Source organism: Macrobrachium rosenbergii, chromosome 43 (assembly GCF_040412425.1).
Source record: "Macrobrachium rosenbergii isolate ZJJX-2024 chromosome 43, ASM4041242v1, whole genome shotgun sequence".
Lineage (NCBI taxonomy): Eukaryota > Metazoa > Arthropoda > Malacostraca > Decapoda > Palaemonidae > Macrobrachium > Macrobrachium rosenbergii.
In genome coordinates, this window is record NC_089783.1 from 44,443,014 (window position 1) to 44,463,518 (window position 20,505).

At 35.7% G+C, this 20,505-nt stretch overlaps 1 protein-coding gene across 2 annotated transcripts in view; it reads left to right on the forward strand.

Moving 5' to 3' along the window:
- LOC136828842 (zinc finger protein ubi-d4 B-like) overlaps window positions 1–20,505 on the forward strand; it is a 62,148-nt gene that overhangs the window by 23,038 nt on the left and 18,605 nt on the right. The window contains exons 5-8 of one of the 2 annotated variants that reach the window (XM_067087113.1): window positions 3,641–3,787; window positions 4,822–4,881; window positions 13,914–14,016; window positions 17,561–17,746. In XM_067087113.1, coding sequence (XP_066943214.1) covers window positions 3,641–3,787; window positions 4,822–4,881; window positions 13,914–14,016; window positions 17,561–17,746 — 496 coding nt within the window. The remainder of the gene's footprint in view (window positions 1–3,640; window positions 3,788–4,821; window positions 4,882–13,913; window positions 14,017–17,560; window positions 17,747–20,505) is intronic. The other variant, XM_067087114.1, reaches the window with a different exon arrangement.

A 20,505-nucleotide genomic window follows, 5' to 3' on the forward strand; every position in this document is an offset into this window, starting at 1 on the left:
GCTCTTCAAAAAAAAATAGCAAATGATTTCAGGATGGAAGACATAGCTGCCATGTCATTAGAAGGAAAGATGGGGATACTGTATAACAAATGCAGGTCTTTATGAAGTGCTATAGTATTTAGGATTTGCAGTGGAAGGATCTTTAGATTTCATAAACTCCCAGAAGCCACAGGTCTTTAGTGGGGAAAAGTCCAGAGACAGCCACTCACTAAATCCAGGGACTTATAGGAATGACTTTAGGTAAAGATACCCTCAGTACTAGATATTTTATGAGTGAATAAGATGAAGAATGAGACAACTGCTGTAACAATATACCCAAGGCAAGGACATTGCTACCTATGATAATGTGCAGCAAAGAAGGGGTGCATTAGGAGTCTCATGTCCGTGGCAGGGTTCCCCTCTTAGCTACAGGGCCTCAAAGTCGCCTTTTTAAAGACATATCAGTATTGTTAAGAGTGACATTACAAGGAAATACATAGTGCGCTTTCTAGAGGGGCCGGAGGGCAACATCTAACAAAAAAACCAGGGCAGGTGAGAAGCACTTGATATCTAGAGCCCTGTTGTGTGAGGCAGCCCTATGGATGCAAGAGAGGAAGTCTGTGATATGACTGTAGCCAAGGTAAAGAATTTGCGACTAAACGCTGATTTGATGACCCACTTGCAAGAAAATTGAAGGGTAGAAAGTTGAAAGGATGCTGCCCATTGAAGTCAGGCTTGAATAATACGTAAAGATTACATGGAGTGCTCAGTTTAATAACTGACTTCCTGTCGAGGCAGACAGCAGACTTGACTGAGTGGATGTTGGACAAACCCTCCTTTCCTCATCCAAAGGTGGACTTGATTGCCATGCATGAGAACCATTGCCCTCCAGTGTATGTCTCTCCAAACTTGGACAGTCAGGCAATAGCAAGAATGCATTCCTACAAGAATGGAACAAATGGAGAACAGTCTATCTTTTCTTCCATTGTCCCAGATTTGAGAGGCTTTGAATAAACTACTAACTTTCAACAGAACCACCTACCTAGTGGCCCTAAATTGGCCAAAGAGTTATTGATTCCTGCTGCCTCAACAGCAGGCAAGAAATCAGTGCTAATGCTGTCCACTGTTCTATCCCAGACAGGACTCGCATGGAATTTTTAAACCTAATCCACTGTGAAGCTTATTTACCTAACATTGCTAGGTACCTGGTGCAAAACTATGAACTTCAGTAATACCAGTCTGTATATGAAGTGTGGTTGTTTGTATCTACCTGTTTAAGGATAAGTGCCTTGTTACAACTAAAGATATAACATACAAGGCTGCATTAGCAGAGACCTTGCTTTATGGATTTTGCATTGATTCAAATGGAGAAGTTTTTAATTCCTGCTTCTGGTCCTTTGCATTACAAAAACTGTCTCCTTCAAGATTTCCCATTACCAGGTCTGAATGAGGTTTGTTGACACCATTCAACTATATTCAGTAAATCAACCACAACTCAGGTGCTTCAAAAGGACAGTCTTCTGAACTGCCTTCTGGCTAAGAGTAAGGACCTTTTGAAAAAGAAGAAATCCATTATTCTACAGGAACTAAGTATTACAGATGACATTATGCCCCATCCAAACACTCCAGGTTTACCTAGTTGTTGTGGCAAACATCACAGATGATCCTTTTTCTCTTACTCCCTATCAGAAACAAGCCAGTCTCTCTAAAGGGGCTGAGAATTGTCTTAGTGTCCATAATTAGAAAGGAGGAACCCCACTCCCCTCATGGGTTGTATGACATTCAAGGAGTGGGTGCATCCATGGCTTTTCTTATAGGCACTTCTGTCAGAGAAGTCTCCAAGTTTATGAGGTGGTCATTGGAAGCATTGTTCCTCGAATACTGCTGCCATGACATCAAGTGAACTTAATTACACAGTGCACTGGTAGGTGGAATAGAGAGTCCCAGCCCCATAGATGTCTTAGTGAAAAGCAAAGGGCCTTCTTGATAGTGCGTCAATTCTGAGATATGGCTAGGGACGGCGCATAATAATCCTATATCCCAACCCAGCATATAACTAGGTATGTCACTTTAGAGCTGCATAGAGTAGCACATACAGGCTCTCGTTTTCTTATCCTTTGTTCTTAAACCCTAATGGGTATCCTGAATAAAAGTCTGTGATAACTTGAGTGACTTTACCACTGACCATTTTTTCATCTGGGCTGTTAGGATTTTTTTAATCAGAAGCTATGCCATTTTGTCATTTGGTGATTTCTTTTGCATTCTCCTTTTGATAGAAAAACCTAATTTTGGTAGTTGATGAGTCCTCAAACCACGTGCTTTCCCTGATGAAAAGGCATGGGAATTTGTGGTAAGAATTTTTTCTGTCACAGACCTGGTGAGTAGTGAGTAGTGAGGTTCTTGGCCAACTTGCGTTCTGATGTCTTGTGTGTGTGAGAGGGATGAATGGGGAAACAGGTAGATGCTGTAGGCAAGGGAGAGAGCCCTCTTGCCTTGATTCCTTTCATACACTGTCATTGTATCAACTCATAGGCACTATTCTGGCCAAGACCAAATAACCTAACCTAACACTCTTTCTCTCTCTCTCTCTCTCAAGTGATTTAAACTAGAAAAAAAATTTAATCTACATAAAAAAAATCTTTATTGAAACCTGTAGTTGAGATGATAATATTAAAAAATATGACATAACACCAAATTAGTTTTTTAACCTTAGACCTACCAAGCCAGGCTAAACGCATACTCATCATTCATTTTTTAAGGTGACCTGCCAAGTTCAAGGTAAAGACTGGGAAAATTTACCTTTTGAATACATAGTACCATTGTGTAAAACTGGTGGGCAGAGTTATTCTAGGCTTAAAGAGCTTTCTTGAAGAAAATTGGGCAATTTTATAATTGCAAATGTAACGCATAAGGAATTTGCATGACTGTTAATGTTTGTCTTTACTGTATTTCTTAACATAAAATTTTACTTTTTTAATTAATAAGTTCTTCTAGCATACATTATAATACAAAGAATAATTTTTAAGTTTTGAACTCCATATCATTTTCATTTTTAAAGGTAGTAATATCATATCTTAATTCTTTCCTATTGATGGGTTGCCCTCTTTTTTGTATTCCATTACCAATCATTCACTTAGCAGTATGGAAACATAAGCTGGAGATAAACAAACTAATTAAACTGTACTGTAGTTAGTAATTCACCCTTTTTGAAAAGGAGTCTGATAAGAGCTATGGTGATTACTTGCCAAAGTTTTTTTTTTTTTTAATAGAGAAGGATGTGGTCATGGGCATAATGTCAGTGCCGAAGTGTAGATGAAAATTGCATATTTGAAATTACATTTGCAAAACTGATTTCTTTACATTATTTGATCTTTCAAGTACTGTATACACTTCGTATTAGTTATAATTTGTTTTACACCATTCATATTTCATTAGCAAAGTAGTTTGTGTATGTCATTAATTTACACTTCTCTAATATTTTGTTGGTTGTAAGTGGACAGGAACAAACCTAGGACGGGGTGTAAAGTTGACATCTCTGTTCAAGTTTCTGTTCTATAAATATGAAAAGTTTGCAGTACACTAAGTCTTTCTGCCGACTTATGTTAATGGTAATTAGCCCTAGGAATTTATACTAATGACTTTTCATTTTTCATCTTCACAGCCTGAGCAGTGGGCTACATTTTATGATGAGCCAACATACGAAGATGAACTTGAAGAGGAATTTGAAAGTGAGGAAGATTTTGATGATGAAACTTACAATCGCAAAGGTAACAAACGAAAGAAGACTCCTGTTGGCAGGAAACCTAAGGTAAGAATGTAGAGCAGTCTTGTTAAATTCAGTTGTTTGTGTATAGTGTTAGTGTTTTGTAGAGTTTTTTTTTTTTTTTTCAGAAAATTTAGTATCTTTGAAACACTGGGAGTTCTTTAGTAACTTACTTGCTTTTCATTTTCTGTATAGTAGTTTTCTTTGACTATGACCGATGTGTATGCTAAGAGCACCAAAATTTTTTGTTGACCAATTTATGTAATAAGTCTCCCCCCAGCACTTTTGTATGTGTGATCTCCCCACCAACAATTGGTTCAGGATTCGTGGATTTATCTGCGTATAGGAAGAAGCAACATTTTTTATCAGTTTTTATTTTATTCATGAAATTTTAAGGCAAAACAGAACTTGTAATGGAACAATATGAAAAATAAATTGAATTACCCTCAAGCAGATATGTAACTGTTTCCAGGGGATAGGCTGTAAATGGTCAAGAATTTTGGTTTTTTATAGGTCCATAGAATCTTCTCCATTTCGCCACTGCTAAACACTTCAGATCACCTTAATGTCTTGACAGTTTTTTTTTTTTTTAAATATTTAGTTTAAAACATGACATATTTCCTTTGTCCATAAGGTCAGAGAAATATTAATTCTGCGTGAACAACTTGGGAGAAAATATAAATAAATTAAATCACAACTTGATTCTCTTTATTCGTAAGATTTTATGTTCCCTTGTAATGAACTTCCAGCATAGATTTGAAGGCATGAATTTTATGCTTGGGAACTAAGTTTGTATATCTTCTTTAAGTAGAGGACAGTACAGTACAGTACTGTTTTGTAATGTGAACTTCATCTTATAGTGAATAATTATTGAATGATTGAAAGTAGTATCCATAGGTGAATATTGTTTAGTATTATTTAAGAATAGCTATTTTTGTTGATTGATGATTCAAAAGTATGATTTATTGATTAGCTCCCTCGTAATATAGTCACAGTAACATCATCTTATCATAATGTAAACTGTTAGCTTTTGTCTTCTCACGATATTGAACTCCTTTACTTGTTATGCTTACAATGAGGTCCCTGGTGGGATCCCTAAGAAAAGCTCCAAAAAGAAGACAACTGAGAATAGCACGCAGGTATGTTTTAGTGATGTGCATTATGGGATGTTTTGCTTTTAGGAATTTGAAAATAGGAATTTAGTTTCCAGTCTGTGTTATGTATGTGCAGTGAATGTGAAGTCATCTTTTCTTGCAGCAGTTGTCTAGTTCATATTGGAATTTAACCTCTCAAATTTAATATTTCAAGACTTTTTTTTTTCTTTTTTTCTTTTGAGTGTTGTGAATATCCTCACCATGGCCTTGGGTGTCGCCTCTGTTTATTCTTGGTTATCTTTTTATTTAATTTTCTAAATATTTTGCTCCTGATTGTTTATTGTTTTAGCAGTACTGTATGTCAGATCTTCAAGCAGTCTTACCTTGAATACTTGAAGGTGTAGCTCCACTTTATTTTTGTGATGGAGCTAAATAGCATATAATTACAATCAGTTGTATGGCTGCTCATACATTTAAAAACATGAATAGGCCTTATTTAATTGTTGTTGAATATTTTTCTGGTTTAGTGAATTGTATGGTGTCTTGGGAAGGGTTCCAAAAGGAAAATAATTTGGACTCATCATAAATCTGTGGTATCATATATTTAAAAAAATAATGATATAGAAATGCAATGGAAGGTAACAGCTTAAAAAAAAAGGTACAATAAACTGATGAAACCCAATTAGTGGTTTTACCATTCTTACAAGGAAGTAAACATTGTTGGTGTTAGTATAGAACCCGAAAAGATTGTTACTAAGAATGCCAAGAATAATTGAGAATGTTTTCTAGTTAATTTGACAAGGAACTTGAAATCTTATTTGTATTTTAGAGAATATAATTTTTCAAAAGATTGTTTTTGCTATTCAGATTGGTTGCCTGTAACTATTACTGATATGAAATCCAGGAGTTTCTCTAAAGAATGTCAAGGACTTTTGGACAGCTTAAGTTACCAGAAAAAGATTTAAAAAGTAACAGTACTAAGACATAACGTTACTGATATTGAATGCTTTGTGTTGTCAGTATTTAGCCACAGATCAACTGAAGAATTTTTAAATATTTTATGTGGTCACAATCCACAAGCTTCATGTAAAAAAAAAGGAAACCATAGTGGAAATGAGTCATTAATGCATCAGCCGTAGCAATGTGTTATTTTATATGCTACTGAGATGAGTAGCCTGCCTAGACATGGGGCAGCAACTGCCCCACAATTATTGTAATTCCACTGCTGTTTTATTTGCCAAGTGGACCTATTTCTTGCTGGAGCTGTAGTCAGTGTTTTCCTTTTTTTGTTTTGTTTACTTTTATCTATAATTATTAATTATTAATTACTATATGTGTTTGCTATTATCCTCTGCAGTTTAGGTTTTTATTTTTGCGTTGACAACACACTACACTTCTTTTGTTATTCTCATTGTGTTAACCTTGTAATTTGTGCATGGTGTATTTTGTCTTGAATTTTCATGTGTCAGTTTAGTTGAGTTAGCTCCATTCATGAAAATTGTTATTATTATATTATATAGTAGTTTAACCAGACCATTGAGTCATCTGTAGACTGTTAGCACTGGTCTGAAAAGTTTTTCCTAAAATGGAAGTCAAGACGAAGGCAGGTTGAAGAATTTGGATTTCAAAGGACAATAGAGTAGAGGAAATGGAGAAAAGGTAAAAGGCAGAAAACATTGCAGTTTTTGGCCAAAGGGATGCTACAAAGAACCTTCAGTACTGCCTAAAGTGATCTGCCCAGAAAACTGTAGGCTGTACCTATCCTCATGGTTGTAATTGTTAGTGGCTGAGAAAGCTTGCAGAAGAGATTCCTAAAATGCTCGTGTCTCCTTATGTGGAAGTGCCCCAGTTTTGACCAGTCTTCAGTACTGCAATTCATGAGGAACAGTGGTCTTTCGTTGTAACTGCTGTACTGTAGGAGAGCTCAGGAAGCATCTTTGACTAAGGAGCAATATGTGATGTGATTCACATATTGCTCCTTAGTCGAAGATGCTTCCTGAGCCCTCCAACAGTACAGCAGTTACAACGAAAAACCACTGTTCCTTGATGGCTAATTTACTTGTGGGTCCTTTGCTTGAAAATTCTTGCTATTAAGTTATAAATTTAGGAAGCTCTTCTTTCCAGTTTATCCCTCTATGTATACCCAGGACAGCTTTCTTAATGAGAACCGGATATTGCTGCAGTGCTTAGATTTGAGTTTGGATAGGACACTTGTTTTTAATTGTTCCCCATGTCCAGATAATGACAGATACTGTGTCTGCAACCAACATTCTTTCGGGGAAGAATCGGTACAACACAGCTAAAGAGATCAATACGTTTCTACTGGTCAATGACTAAACATTGGTTGTTGAGCAGCTCTGTGGATTCGTTTTCTCACCGGATGGTTTCGAATTTCTCGTCATTTGGTGAAGTATTCTGGATTTTTGGATGCGTGCTAATTTCAGTTAGCTTAGCTAATAATCAGGACTTTTGTCTTTGTGACTTTCCTGATATTGACTTTAATTTGGACTTATCATGTCAGATTCTAGCCTTTCTAGTGTTAGATACTGCAGCAAAGGCTGCAAGACTTGACCCACGTCAGCTAAATATGACAATCATACCATTTGTTGTAATTGTAGGGAGCAAGTTTGCTCTCCAGATCTTAATTGTGATGAATGTACTTACCAAATAATTACATGATGGGAGCCTTCCCTCCTCCCCTCTCAGTCGACAGAGGACATAAACGAATTGATCTCTTTAGCTGTGTTGTACCTATTCTTCCCCGAAAGTGGGCAGGGTAGCCACCTACACCCAAAACAAAAGAGCGCTACCATGAATTTTAAATTTTGAGCTACCATGTAAAGTAGAAACTAATAGCTATGTAATTATTTGGCAAGTATATATAAAACTTTATTTTGTTATAAAAATGTCATTTTGTTGTGCATCGTTGTCTTTAGTCTCTTGAGAAGACTGGCCAAGTGGTTTGCCCTGGAACTGATTCTGGCTTTTCTTTGTGCTTGGTAATAAAGGCAAGGAAAAGCTGTTGGTATATTTGCTTTTATCCAGCTGGCTGCACAATGACACTTTGAACTAAAACTCATTAATGAAATCAGCCCGTGGGGTACAAGCTGTGCACTCATCAATTTCCCCTTAGAGTTAGACATTTATATATAGTCATTATGACTTTACTCTAATTCTATTGTGAAAGAAAAATTAAATTAAGGCCTTTGTGGAGCATTAATTTAAAGCTTTCAGACAGTAATGCTTGGGACAGTAGATGGCTAATGGACTCCTGAAAAATATTTTTGAAAATACGTTAAACCTTCTAGATGATTATCTGAAACATTGTTAAAATAGTTCTTCCCCTATTTCAGGTAGATCAGGTTTTGAGTGTGGATGTAGAACACATAGGAAAGACATGAAAGGATTTATGACATAGATGAATAAGATTAAAAGTGCCTGAAGTAGACAGTCATGGACATAGTTACATAGTCCAGTGGACATTATAGTAGTGACCAGAGGATCATTGAATGAGTCCATGATAGAATACAATTTATTATAGAATCCACAATAAACAGCACAGAGAGTCAGAATAGGCAACTTAATATGAATACCAAAATAGGCAACTTAATATGAATACCAAAATTATTGTTACTATATGAACTTGAAATGCATTTTACAAGGATAAGTTCTTAACTGTTGCCATAGACATCTGCACTATTATTCACTTGTGAATTGTATTCACAATTGTTAGAGGGATTGTATCTTTTGGGTAGGTTCACCAATAGGCTCATCTGATCATAGTTTGAGTAAGCTTAATGTGGAGTCAAGTAAGGTGTTCATGATGTTAGCTTTTCAAGAAAAATTTATTTGAAATCCCATGACAGTTGGGATGGTATTCATCATGATTTTTTGAGCTTACGTGGAGAGATATTCATAGAGGTCCGAATATTATTGAGTGTTCAATGACCACCCAAAGACTGTTATTAAGAGGAGAATTCCTTCTAAAATCCTCATGTTTTGCCATAAAGATAAGCCATGGTTTAATGCTGCATGTAAGCTTGCCTACCATGAAGAACTAAAAGCTTATTATTTTTTAAAATTTCTGTCTTATAATCTGCAATTTCACTTAAATGTGTAAAATAGGTTTTGACTTTTGACGATAAACTTAAACACCTGACCCAATTAGCTGCCCTAAACAAACTTTAGAAGGACCAGGATAAGGGCAAGTGGACTGACAGAGGATAATATTGAAACACTGGTAAAAATTACCATATTTACCATCTCATAAGATGCACTTGAGTTTTGGGGGAATATTCTGGAAAAATCACTGTTATTTTGAAGCTTGTTAACCGTTGATATTTTGAAATTTCCCCTTGATTGATTCATTTTTGCTCTCCTTTGCTCACACTAGTGTTGGCTGCAAGTCACTTAGGGAGTAGACATGATGCTTGTCGGTAGGTTAAGGTGTATATTTTGATTGTCATGTTTTGATACTAGAGCTATGCATTTGAACGCTATGGATTCTGTGACTACAGCTGAATTAATTCTTGTGTTCCTCAGAATTTTAAATTGCTTTGGAGTTTTTATGGCAGTGTATTCTGATAATACGAAGTCTTTTCTACAAGCAAATGGAATTGTAGAACAGCTTCTTTTATTATCTGAACTCATGGAAAAGCTCTAAACAGCTGCTATTGCTCATTGGAGTCTTCCAGTCTATGCATACTTGTTTTGGGGCCACTTGGGAAAGATTTGTCAGGACTATCGAGCAGGGACTTTATGGAACTACCACCTTTTCAGTTTATTACTTTTTTATCTGACCTCCCAAAGGTTTTGAAAAATAGACCTCTTACTTTTAAGTCCTGAGACTAGTACCTTCCATGCTTTTCCATGGCACTGAATATAGAGTAATTGTGAATATTAGGAGGATACTGAATATTCCTCTGTTCTTAGTAAAAAAATAAAGTATGATGAGTCAGGGAATGCTTCCTTAATTTTACAGATAAAGATAGAGCCTGTCATTGTTTTCTTAAGATTCAGAAGGAAGGTTAGGTAATTTTGTTGAAACTACCTAACAAACCTCTTCGGCCTCTAGTCTTTTTCTGGTGAAGAAAATATAGTTTTGTAGCCCATGAAGCTAGATCTTAGCAGTGAAGCAGTATTCAAATTCTTAAAGTTGTACTCTGAATTAAGTAACCCTCTAACTTACAGTGCTCCTTCTGATCAGACAGACTCATAAGACATGGCTGGCTGTGCCGATTTTTCAGAGCCTGAAGAAGTATGTGAGCCTTGCCCATCAAGATTGGCCTATAAAACAGCTGAGGCCTTTAGAAAAAGACAAAAGACCTTAGCTTCTAAAGGTCTTATGTAAATATATGTAAAATAGATTTGAGTTAGGCTTAAGTATTAAGATTTTATTGATTTAGGATTAATCTTAAATCATTCGATTTACTAGCCAATTTTTTAATTAGCTGGAGAAGCTTTAGAAATTCTCTTGTAACAAGAATGATATGCTTTTGCTCTCCTTCATCCCCTTTCCTTTGTTCTCTCCATCTTTGTTATTCTCTTATACTTTACTTTCCTTGTAGCCTTAAGTCTTCATTCCTCAGGAAATAAATTTTGTATTTACAGTTAACTAGGTACTGTATTTATTATTTGGAGGAAGAGAGAGGTAAGGGGTTAACTGCTGGAACTAATTGTTCTATTGTTTGTTAATGGTCAAGCTTGTATAACAAGAAAGGCTACTTTTTCATTTAATGAATAAATTCAATCCTCCTAATTCAGGTGAATTTTAGAGCTTATTTTTTTCATTAATTTGCCTTTCATATATATTTGTTATATTTAACACGCATCATGGTTGAACTTTTAACTCCCAGGCTATGATTGAAGGATCTTAGAAGTGTCGGCACTGCACATCGTATAGGGGAATTCAGCTGATACTGGGTGCTCTTGAGATTATTTTTCATGCTTGTTGCTTTTGAATATTGATGACTTGAGATAGATGCGGTTGTAGCTGTGTCACATTCAGACGAGTGTGCCTTTGGGATTTCTTGCATTTACTGTGTGAAGATTTGGAATGGAATCTGCAAACTATTCCCTGTTGAATATGATCCCAAAGGGTTGAGGTCATATGTAGTTATGTTTTGGAGCAGGCTGAAGTTGGCTAGGGAATTAATTAACTGGCAGGAGGAAGGTGGCTGCTTTTGTTAATTCTTACTGTAGAATGAAAAGTAGAATTCTGGACAATTAAAGTTAGAATTCTGATAGCTTAAGTTCTTTATTATTGGGTACCAGTACTTTAGTAATATTACAGATACAGGCAGTCCCCGGTTATTGGCGATCCGGTTTTGCAGTGCTTGTCTAGTGACAACGATAACTGGATTTTTGACACCGATCTCCAGTTATCTGCACCAATCCCTAGTTATCGGTGCTGATCCCTGGTTATCAGCGCTGATCCCCACTTATCGGCACTGATAACCAGGGATTGGCGCTATTATCGCCGATTTTCAGTTATTGACGATTTTCGGTTATTGTCACGCTGTCAGGAACGGAACCCCCGCCGATAACTGGGGACTGCCTGTATTCATTATTCAAACTTTTTTGTGTTTGTGTCAAGCCTTCAATGGTCACAGTATGTTTGCAGCAGTTGAGGACATAGAGGTAATGCTGGAGAAGTAGTGATCATAAAGTTCAGCAGGCTTTGCCAGGATTGGTATATTGTGTCATTTTTCATTCAGAAAGTAGGAGATTCAGTTTTTGTTGGAGTGTTTTTTGTCAGTATTGTCAGGTAGAGGTATTTGTAGGCCCTCATTTACCAAAGCTTCCAAATCTGGTAAATGAGGGCCAGAATGTAGTGCCTCTCATTTTCAGAGGATTTGTCTAATATTTATAAAATCTGCCTTTAAATAATATCTGCCCAAAGTCTTTATAGTGTTGATAATGTCTGTTGCTGTATGATCTTGCTCATGTGATTTACGGCAATGTGATTACCGAAGTAACACTAGTTTTGGTATTTCCTCCAAGCTGAGTTATGCAAAACTTGAAGTTATTACTTTATTCCTGATGTAATCCGAGTCCCCTAGTCAGCAAGAAGTTAGACTTTTATCTACTCTTGCAGAATTGGAGGTCTAAGCTTGTAGATTTCTAACCAAAAATAAGCATTATTATACTTTAATGGTAAAGCTTCCCTTCAACTTTCTGATTGTTCTCTCTGCAAGTGATTGCATGATTATAATGTTGCATGTGTGCCCTATGAGAAATTAAACTTGACTGAACTTGCCTTATAGGATTTCTCTAATTCGAGGTACTGTACGTGTAAGCAGAAGCCAGGGAAGAACAACAAAAAGCACTGCTGTTGAATTAGTTTTAACAGTACTTTTATTGTTACACAAATATTTCTCTACATTTCATTTTCCCAGGGGTATTGCTTTCATATGCTGATAGAGAACTCAGGATCCCTCTTCCTATTCCAGTTTCCAAGTCACATTTGGGTTAATAATGCTTCTTGCTAATAGAAACTAAAAAATGTCTGCCTTTTCTTCTTAGATGACACACAAGAGTTATACTGTAATTGTTAATGTTGATACTGCTACATGTGTCAGTGTGTTTTATTGTATATAGTAACCTAGGTGATATTTCATTATTTTTATTATGGTTGTTGAGTTGTTATGACTTGATGATTTACCATTGAGATTACAGTGATTGACTTTGATGAGGTGACCTTATGATGGAGACAGTAAAATTGGCGATCTCATTTTGTTGTACAGCAATAGTTTGTGCTATTTGTAACTGAAGACTCTCTGCCTTGACTTCTGATACTTGATAGTTGTGGGGTAAAAGTTCTCTGCAGGATGTTTTATGGTTGTCATTGACAAATATACTAGTCACAAAAGTTGCTAGATGTGACAATATTAAATGATTTTTGTGGCCATTGATGATGATACCTTTTTCTTATCTTGCTGCTAAGGCATTGGGTAATGGATGTAGTAGTTTTTATTTAGCCCAGGTCAGTAGGCAAATGACCAACTTCCAGCCCAGAGTTGCAAAAGTAGTACTTGTTGAATAAACATTGCAAGGCTGCTTTAAATTGTGGAGGCAGATTTAAAGAAAAATTAACAGCAAAAAGACAGATAAGGTTATTAGGTAAGTCATTTTCTTTCTACTGTATTGAAGGAAACTAAATGAACAGATGATGCCATTATGAAACTTACTTGGAATTTTTAAGTTATCTTTCAGATTTTGATATTGGAAATAATCTGAGCACCCAGAATATTGAAAAAGAAGATACATAGCAGGTTTATTGTCATTGCAGTTAACTAATTTAAAGCAATAACTTTTCCGGAGAATTTTCAAGAACAGGTAGTATCAGTGATTAAGAAATGCTTAATACAGCCAGCTCTTCTTACAGGATGATTGGACAGCCACGGTGATGAACAACACATTTGTTGTTCATGTTTATTATTAAAGTTGATAAGTGTACTAATGTTTTTGAATTTATACAATCCTCTCAATTCCATGAGAGCAAAAATTACAGAAAACAATTTTTCCACATTTATGATATGTCTATAGGTGATGGCCAGAGGTAGAGATATTTGCAAGTAGGCAACCCTCAGAATGATTATCATTTATGTTCATGGTTTTTAATGCAATTGCCAGCAGTTGGTCTGACCTAATGTGGGAGTTGAGAGAGCATCTTGCATTGACCTGAATAACATACTGAGCTTTGCATGACTTACTGATGTATGTGGATTGCATCCTTGATGAAACTCTACTCCATTTTGAAACTAATAAAGAGGGCAGGGTTAAAGTGCACTTTTGCATTAAATAAAATAAACATAAAGTTGAAAGAGAGGTTGCAGTTTGGGATTTTAACATGAAAATACTTTACCCAATTTTTGGTTATCCTCTGTATGGTTTTAAAGACAAATGTAGAACTAGATCATTTTCAGAAATTTTAGGTGACATTTTGCGTTAGTTGGAGTAAGGAAGATTTCAGGAACTTAGCAAAAAGTTTGCTGCGACAAGGAATTACTATTTTTAGATAGGTATTTAGTTGCTTATTGGTGCTTATCAAGCTACAATTTTTATTTTTCTTTCAGCGAGGGCCCAAAAAGAAGGGTGTTGGAAAGACGCCTTCAAAACCTATGAAAAACACAAAGAAAGATGAGGATGATACCACTGGAAAGCCCTATTCTTGTGAATGTAAGGATTCTAAATTTGCTTCTGTACTCTTTTTAATGGACATAAAGAACAGTTTTAACAATAGATCAGTCAGCATTTGATGGGAAAGCAGTAGAATCAGGTACTTTTATGGATTTATAATTTAATAGGAAGCTCTGTTATATTTTTTTCCCATAACAGAACTTCCTATTATCCTGTTTGGTATTAAAATCAAAACCATATTTTTACAAAAAATGTTTTGGTGTTGGCTAATTCTTGGAATTGCAATATTTGAAGTTGATGGTTCATGTCCTAAAATGACATGTATTGCATATATAATGTTATTTCTATAACCTTCCGTACTTGAAACAGGTAAGTGTTACATATGAATATATATATATATATAAGGGATTGGAATAGATCACTGACTTTAATTTGAACTAAATGTTGGATCTGAGAGGGTTGTCTGCCACAAAAGTTCTTGCAACACATTTGGAATTATGCCAAAACAGATATTCTTAATGAATTGAGGTGTGTAAATAATATTGTGTTCTTGGCAGTTGTGATAAAGTGAAGCATTGAGAATAAATGATAATTTAATTTGGTAGGCTATAGTAAATTTTAACACAGTCTTAGCCTACCATAACTTCCAAGTCAATTTTTACATAGTCATGTTGATAAGTGAAGAACAATTTAAACTTAATATCCAAACTATCTTCATCTGAATTTGTGTCTTCTTGGTAATAAGCCACATTACTTGCTTTATTTTTTTTTATGATAATTTTTCATGTTTCACTAGTAGATGGTTATACAGTACAGTAGTTTGTGTTTTTATAGCAGATAAATGATCATTACATGAAAAAATGAAAATATTGTAATGTCAAAACCAAAATAAGAAAATGTATTTATTTAGTTCTTAAGATGCAGCAATTCTGAAAATGCAAAGTACCATCTGTAAATGGTACTTAACCCTTTAAAGGAAATAACTCGTATAGAATGCTTGAAGTGTGCCATATTTAACTTTGTTAACCATCAAAAGTTTTAGAAGTGGTATTGTTATTGTTGAAATCTTACTGCAGTGAAGAAGTGGTAGGTTTTGTTCAGTGGTATATCTGTTAAAGTGCTATTTTTTTCTCTACAATGGAACATAATAGCTTTTATCTTCGAAAACTGATAGTACGTACAAGCAGCAATGTTTTGCATATTTTTTGTCAAGGCTGAAATCCTAGTCACCATACTTACGTGAGTCAAGACTGAGATGCCTGTACTGTGCAAAAGAGCCATTGAGTTTGTAGTATTGTGTTTTCCCAACTAGAATTGCAGCTTGGCTTGTAATAATTATAATAATAATAATAATAATAATATAGCGCAGTAGTGGAGTGGATGAAGGCTGAACCCCGCAGCATAGACCAGAAAACTAGGAAACACATGACAATACACAAAGCACTACACTCAAGAGCAAATACAGACAGACTATACATAACATGAAAGGAAGTGGGGAGAGGGCTACTAAGCATAGAGGACTGTGTCAGCATCGAGAGCAGAGTACTGGGGCAATAACTGAAAACCAGTGAAGGTGAGTGCTAAGGAGTGCATGGAAAGAAGGACTGATAAAAGTAGATGAAAACCCAGAAATATATAGAAACCCAGAAATATAGAGAGACAGGATAATGAAAAACAGAACAGAGGAATGGTACAACAAACCAATGCATGGACAGTACATGAGACAGATAAAGAACTGGCCAGCAATGAAACATGGCAGTGGCTACATAGGGCAGAACTCAAGAAGGAAACAGGAAGTGCAATATGAAAGGTGAGACCATAAACCACATAGCAAGCAAATGTCCAGTGCTTGCACAGAACCAGTCCAAAAAGAGGCATGATTCATTAGCAAAAGCCCTCCACTGGAGCCTGTGCAAGAAACACCAGCTAGCTTGCAGTAATAAGAGGTATGAACACCAACCTGAGGGAGTGACAGAAAATGACCAGGCAAAGATCCTCTGGGACTATGGTATCAGAACAGATAGGGTGATATGTGCCAGTAGACCAGCGGTGATGTTGATTATAAAATCAAGAAGAAAGTGTCAGTCATTGATGTCGCAATACCATGGGACACCAGAGTAGATGAAAAAGAAAGAGAAAAAATTGATAAGTATCAAGACCTGAAAATCAAAATAAGAAGGATATGGGATATGCCAGTGGAAATTTTACCCATAATCTTATGAACACTAGGCATGATCCAAAATCCCTGAAAAGGAATCTGGAAAAAGTAGATGCTGAAGTAGCTCCAGGACTCGTACAGAAGAGTGTGCTACCAGAAACAGTGCACATAGTGAGAAAAGTGATGGACTCCTAATGAGGCAGGATGCAACCTGAAACCCCACTATAAATACCACCCAGTCGAATAGGATGACCGAGATAAAAATAATAATGAATAATATTAATAATAATAATAATAATAATAATAATAATAATAATAGTAGTAGTAATAATAATAGTAATAATAACAATATGATGACCTGGATATCAAAGGAGGCTAAAATACCTCAGTTTATAATTTAATTAAAAGTTATGGTTAAGGGGTTAATCAGTAGAAAGATCTTGGACAATCAAAGTTATAGTAATGAGAATCACCATGGGCAGGCAGTGGTAATGAGTAAGGGAGAATAATAGAAGAATAAGGCTATAAAAGTGAGAATGCACAAAACTAATTCCCTTGATTAGTGACCAAACCAGATTCATTGATTCTTGAGAGAATCTGATCTTTTTAATGAGATATAATGTTGTATATTTATTAAAGATTTGTCATATTTATTTTATATATATATATTTTAAATATAAAATTTTTATGCATATTTATTTTTATGGTTTCTATCTAATATCATTCTTCATTTTTATGTTTGTATTTTAACACTGAATTTTACTAGTACAGTATGTTATCATTCACCTTTTCATTATCATACTAGTACAGTATGTTATCATTCACCTTTTCATTATCAATCACATTATTAATTTGTATATTTCATCTTCATCACTGTGCTGAATAATCCTGATGGGTTCCGACACTTGGTCTTCAAGACTTAAATTTCATAATCAATCAATCAATCAATCAAAACTAGCCACTGTGGGAACTAACTGCATTACTTGCATTGTGTTAGCTGTGATCCATATTGATTATCATGCTGTTATTAAAGCATCTTTATGCTGAGGCCATCTCAAAAGCCTTGGAGATAGCATAAAATTTCTTAAAAGGTCATGGGCTAGGGTAAGCAAATGTGAAATACAACAGATCACTAGTCAGCTGTACTTAATGAAATCCTCCTGATGACAAGAGAAGATTGTAAGTTTATTTGAGAAGGTTATAAGATACATGGAAGAATTTTTAGAATTTTAACATGAAATGACATTTTAGGTAGGTGAAACCATAGTTACTTTTGTGTATTTAAACCATAGTTACTTTTGTGTATTTTGATGAAATGGCAACATGCATATTTTGCTTGTATTTTTCTGTACTTAATTTATCATGTATTTCTTGGTTTTAAAAGGTATTTCTTAATAAGTGAAACTTTTTGTTGCCCTTTTTCAGTGTGTGGGATGCGGTATAAAACAAGGCCTGGTCTTACATATCATTATGCTCACTCCCACAAAGAAGATGACAAAGAAGATAGTAAACCTAAGGCTCCAACTAGATCTTCAGAGCCACCTCAGGCTAGTGAACCAAATCCTGACTATTTAAGTGGTGCACCTCAGCCTACTGCTACACCTAATTGGGGTAAGATTTGCAATAGTTAGAATTTAATGTTATAGGTTAATGCTTAACATTATCCCATTTTTTTTACAGGTAACTCATTTATGGGTGAAATTTTTGTGGAATACTGCTACTGTTGCATATGTTGTATTCATAAAGGACATCTTGAGAGAGAAAATAGGCCGAGTCCACTAAATTGTTTTTGCCAAACTGGTCAAGTTGCATGGACATTGAGTGGTGCATTGCTGCTAGAATTTATGACGTGTTGAAAGATGATAGATGAGAATTGCCCACTAAATTGGGCCCTGCACATTCTCACTTCTCAAATGCACTTGCTCCTTGACACAGATTTGTCATAATAAACTTGTTTATAGAGTGGTTTTCTATTGCTCTTTTGGTATTTTATAAAGGAAATCTTGAAAAAGAAAATGTAATAGATGTGATGTGGAAACATGGTCTTACAAATTATAAACCCCCTTACTTGTATGTTGAGTTGCCAATGTTTCTTGAACAAATTGAGTGTTGTGTTGCCACAAAAGTTTAAATGGTGGAAGGAGGATATGTGAGATCTCTCTACTAAATTTGGCAATACCTCACTTAGCCAACCTTTCAGCTAAGAAAGGGATTTCAGTCTGTAGCCAAGTCTCTGGCTCAAGGAAAGAGGAGAATGTGAAGCAGTTGTCTGCCTAAAAACATCTCTTCTGCCAGTGGGGGCTTGTCTCCAGGGATTCTGGAGGGCATTGAAGAAGATAGGGTTGAGCCATTGTGGTGTTGGATGTGATTTGATTTGGATATTGAGTCACTTGCCTAGAGGCTAGTCCCTTCCACCCGGTAGATTTTGGGTGTATAGTAGAGTTTGTGATCAGGATGCAAGTGATCAAGGACGTGATAGACAGATCACCAGGGTTGTACAGTTGTCCATTTGTAGCCTTGATGGTGACAAAAGGTTAATGCCTGATCATCAGCCTCAGCTGAATAAATGAGTTCCTGCAGAAGACTCCCTTTAAGCTGGCATCAGGAACCAAAACGTGATGACAATTTTAGTAACCATAATTCAATCAATCTTCCTCAAGAATGGAGATGAGGGAGTCAGTGAGGCTGTCCTTCAGGAACAGGGACTTCATGCCATTCTTGGACATCCAGGCTGCAATCTTCCACTTCCTGTTACATTGAGGCTTGAGGCAGCACCAGTGTTTCATCTGGTGGGGGGTTAGGTATTCATCATTCCATGTCTGTGTTTTAGCCAGTAACAGTGATGAAGTCTATACACAGCCTTTGGAACTAGTGGTACCCAGGGTACACCATTCCAGTCTAAGGTTGTGGAGGTATCTGGATGGCTGTTGTTCTTAGCAGAAAGAGCAACAGAAATGAGGCAGAAGTTGGACTGTTTTTGTGACTTAAGCTGCACCAGGATGTGGAAATCAATTGGAAGAAGTCAGGTTCAGTCCCATCAGTGTATGTGATTTTATTTGGGGATGGAGATCAGCACTTAAGCAGACAGGAATCAAGACTACTACCAATGATTCAGGAGTTCCAACATCAGCCAAGTCCTATAGTTGCAGCTCACAAAGTTTTTGTCAACAGTGTCTCTTTCAAATATCCACCCTCTGTAGCGTCAGAGGGACTGCTGTAAGATTTCATGCCAAACAGTTCATGCTGATGGTTTGAAAACTCTTATCAGTTGTAGGATTTTTGGCCATGACACCTTATAAAAAATAAAATACATTTTTTAACAAACCATGCTTATGGTATCATAGCAGAACACTTGATAGTATGCCACCAAAAATATTATTTTTAGTGACTTGGGAAGTGCTGTAGTAGCCGTTCCACACTCATCTTGAAAATTCTCATGTACAGAACATTACATGTTCATTTCATAAATTATATGAAAATGGTTTAAAGGATATGTTGGGGACCTGCTCTTTTTGTATCAGTGAAAATGAAGATGCTGAAAAAGCACTGACAGTTGCAACTACTATGCACAGATCAAAAGAAAATTCCTGTGACTGGGTATTTGACATCTCTAAAATAGTCGTCTTTAATAAGTGACACTCTTTGGAAAAGTGAATCTGAAAACAAATTACAACAGGTAAGGCCTTTGGATTATGACATTCTTCTGACAAAAAAGAGCACAACTTTAAAGTGATTTTACCTCAACTTCAAATTGCTCACTCATTTAACCAATGGGTACCTTGCAAAGTAGGCATGATGGCTCTGTCCCTGTATGCAAAGAATGCAGGTTAACACTAACAGTTAAGCATTTTGTACTAAATGATTGTCCAAACTTCAATCAACAATATACTTAAAATTTTGGAAATATATTGGCCTAGAATATTTTGTCTGTCATTATTTTTTATGTATTCAATTAGCATATTTTACAATATCTTAAGCAAAATTGCCTAGAGTAGATAGTATTCCTTTTTTCAATAGTGGTTCACCTACACCAGTAAGCTTTGCAGAATTTAGGTTTGGATGGGTTTTTCAGGACAGCAGTTAGGGGACTAGCACCTAATATTGAACAGCAGTTTGTATGTATTAAGAATATTGCATTAGATCCAAAATTAAAATTACATGAAAGTGAATTGTATATTGTTGTGGTTGGTTTGCCTAGGAATGGAGTTTTGTTTTATCTCACAGAATAATGAAATTGTATATTCTTGAGAATATGGTTGTATTTTTATTTTTCATTGATGAGCTATTTAATTCATGTCTTCAGAAATCAGTGCTCTATTATGTAGATACGACATGTTTGTTTCCATATCAGAATGTTCTTATTCATATAT